The sequence below is a fragment of the Panicum virgatum genome, chromosome 7N (genome assembly GCF_016808335.1).
Source record: "Panicum virgatum strain AP13 chromosome 7N, P.virgatum_v5, whole genome shotgun sequence".
NCBI classification, from domain to species: Eukaryota; Viridiplantae; Streptophyta; class Magnoliopsida; order Poales; family Poaceae; genus Panicum; species Panicum virgatum.
This window is the reverse complement of record NC_053151.1, coordinates 24499625-24502759: the sequence shown is the minus strand read 5'-3', so window position 1 is coordinate 24502759 and position 3135 is coordinate 24499625. Positions and strand designations below refer to the sequence as shown.

Sequence of the window (3135 nt, the reverse complement as noted above, 5' to 3'; positions counted from 1 at the left end):
GACACCGGACCCGTCCCCGAGCGGGAAGCGGGTCCGGGACCGTTGGTCCGGTGAGATGGAGTCGGACCCCAGGGGTCCGGCTGCTCAGCTCCTTAGGGCGTAGTTAGGGATAACTACGCAAGTCTTGGCACAGTAGGAGTGGGTACCCCAGTTGCAGGGTACCGACAGGCACACGGCAAACGAATTTTTTGCCGTGTGTCACTCTCCAAAACGCACGGCAAACTCCAGGCACACGGCATCCTTGCTTCTTTGACGTGAGCCAGCAGAGGAAACACACGGTGAAAGTTTGGCACACGGCAAACACGTGCGTTTGCCGTGTGCCAAAAATCAAACACTCGGTAAACACACGTTTTGCCGTGTGCCTTAGTGGAGCACACGGCAAACATGTGGGAAAAAATTTGAATTTGCCCTCCAAAATTTTTCTGCTAGACACATATAATGTATGTTACTTCATTTTAAATTTTGCTATATTTCACATGAAGTTTGCCATATTTAGTACTTTAGTTTCATTAATCGAATTTCTTGGTGATTGAACTGGGAGTTTATTAAATAGTGGAATATAGTGCATCAAAAAATCATATTCATGTTATCGAGTACAATGTGAGGATATATGCCTAAAACAAAAGTAAGTTATGAAGATCTTGTTCACGACACATGAGCACAAACGTTCGAAGAATTGTTTTAAATTTTTATTAAAAGCAAATGAATTTTGAAAATTATAAAACTTGTCATGGTATTATGATTTCATGCATGGACGCTATGGTAAAAATTTGGGAAAGTTTTGCACAAGTTTTCAGTACAGATGTTAGAAATCGGAACATCTCTATAGAGGTTCCGTATATTTGTAACTAAGTCTTTACCATTTGAACTCAATGTTTGCAACGAAATGCGTGTTGACTTTCAAATTTTTCCTATTGGCAAACCATCACTTAGTTGATTTCATGCCAAGTTTTGGTTATTTTTTGGATCAGTTTGGTAATTACCAATTTATTTTGCAACTAAATAATCTCATGTGATATATATTGAATTTGAGCTAAAAGTGCATGAAATAATGTTTTGTATTACATAAAACCAGAAAAGATTAACTTTGGCAAAGAATCAAAGAAACTTTGTCAAAGGGACAAAATGTGACAAACAAAATTTACAAACATGAACTTATAGGAAAAATATTGGAACAAAAAAAAAGAGATCGTTGGTTTGTCGTGTGCCCTGCAGGAGGCACACGGTAAACTCAGCGTCGCCGACGTGGCATGTTTGCCGTGTGCCAGATCGGGGACACACGACAAACCTTCCCTTTTTGCCGTGTGCTAGATCGGGGGCACACGGCAAAAAGGGCACCTTGCCCTTATCCAAATCGAGCTCGTCCCGACCGCGCGCCTCCCGACCACACGCTCGTCCCGACCGCCTCGCCCCGCCCCGCGCCACACCGCTCCGCCGCGCCACGCCACCCCGCCGTGCCATCTCGCCCCGCCCCGCCCCGCGCCACGCCCCGTCCCGTCGCGCCACCCCGGCTGGCCGCGCCGTCGCCGCACCTCCCCGCCGCGCCACGCCCCATCGCGCCACTGCCCCGCCACCCCGCCGTGCCACCCCGCTCCACGGCCAACGGCCCCGGCTCGCCGCGCCGCGCTGCCCCGCCGGCACCGGCTCAAGCCAGGAGTACCCGCTCAAGCCCTGCCATACGCCCACGGCCAGACACTGCACAGACTCAGATTGAGGCTGCCAAGGTTATTTCTGTTTCATCCGTCGTTCCTCCATTTTTACATATGTTCACTTTGAATTCTAACCCTGGGATCAAATCCTTTAGGCCCAGATGGAAGCAGCCTTCCAAGCACGGCAGGAGGCGGCAGAGGAGAGGTGGAGGGCCGAGCGGGACGACATCCAGCAAAAATTGGATCAAGCTCTAACATTTATGCAAAGCCTGGGCTCGGCGATGGGTGTTTTGCCTCCACAATTCCCTCCGGCCCCACTTGTTCGTCGTGCAGAAACTCCTCCTACCGTAAGTGGTTTTGACTCCTATCGAGTTTCGGAATGTCTTAGTGACTTAGCATTAACCTAGATTTACTTAAAAATAATATCTTATGATACATCTACAATGACTTAGAACTTAGGCTAATGCTTGTAGTTTCATTCTTATGTAACTCAATATATATTCGCTTATATGCAGAATCAGTCGGTGGCATCCAATGATGGGCCAGTGAATCCTGACTTCTCGCCTCAGGTGCAGCAGACTCAGCAGCCTCAGCAGTTTGTATGGCCACCGCCTCAATGGGTGGCTTGGATTCAGCAGCAGCAGCAGCCAGGTTGGTCGCAGACGCCTACATGGCCGCCCCCGCAGATGTGGCCGCAGCACCCGGCACCGCCGCCACCGCCGTCGGGCCCGTGAGTTATGTTGTATGGACTTGTTTTGTACCATTTTTATGGATTTGTTTGAACTTGATTTGTATGAACTTGTATGAACTCGACCAGTACTTGTGGTTCTCGATGAACGAAACAAGACTTTATTTGTATGTGTGTATCAAATGCCTGTGATGCTTATTCGGATACATGGAATAATCATTATGATATATATGATTTTCTGAGGGTACCATATACGTAATAATCAAAAAAAATTGGTTCCGGCACCTTTGCCGTGTGCAAAAACCATGGCACACGGCAAAGGTGCCAATCTTTGCCGTGTGCAAAAACCATGGCACACGACAAAGATTTGAACTTTGCCGTGTGCCACGCCAGCAGGGCATACGGCAAAGGACTGGCAACGTCATCGTTTCTGGGTGGCAACTTTTTTTGCCGTGGTTCAATAGTTGCACACGGCAAACCCTTTGCCGTGTGCCCAATATATATCACACGGCAAAGGCCAACTTTGCCGATCTCTAGTTGCCGTGTGCGCTTTGCCATGTGCGGCACACGGCAAAGAGTTTGCCGTGAGCTTTTGAGGCTTTACCGTGTGCCCCTGGCACACGGCAAAGGGGGTCTCCCGTAGTGCGGGGTACGTACCTTTGCAAGCAAGCCAAGTAGCAGTTACCAAACGCAACACGAGGGCGCACACGCACCCTGCTGCATGCTTAATTACATCAAAACTAAATAATAAACCTAATTAAACTAATCTCTCTCTCTCTCGTGCGTGACTTCCATGCA

General features: G+C 48.5%; 1 protein-coding gene across 1 annotated transcript; it reads left to right on the top strand.

Annotated features, from left to right (window-relative positions):
* The first annotated feature begins 1760 nt into the window (after positions 1-1760).
* On the top strand, positions 1761-2564 carry LOC120684018 (endoglucanase A-like). Its single transcript, XM_039966103.1, has 2 exons — positions 1761-1996; positions 2165-2564. Exons 1-2 carry the CDS (start codon positions 1811-1813, stop codon positions 2381-2383), a joined length of 405 nt encoding a protein of 134 aa, XP_039822037.1. The 5' UTR covers positions 1761-1810; the 3' UTR covers positions 2384-2564.
* Positions 2565-3135: the final 571 nt, after the last annotated feature.

Excerpts from the sequence above, each read along its gene's own strand:
- LOC120684018 (XM_039966103.1), top strand. The coding sequence starts at position 1,811 with ATGGAAGCAGCCTTCCAAGCACGGCAGGAGGCGGCAGAGGAGAGGTGG. Across the intron at positions 1,997-2,164 it reads GTGCAGAAACTCCTCCTACC|AATCAGTCGGTGGCATCCAA; the intron begins GTAAGTGGTTTT and ends GCTTATATGCAG.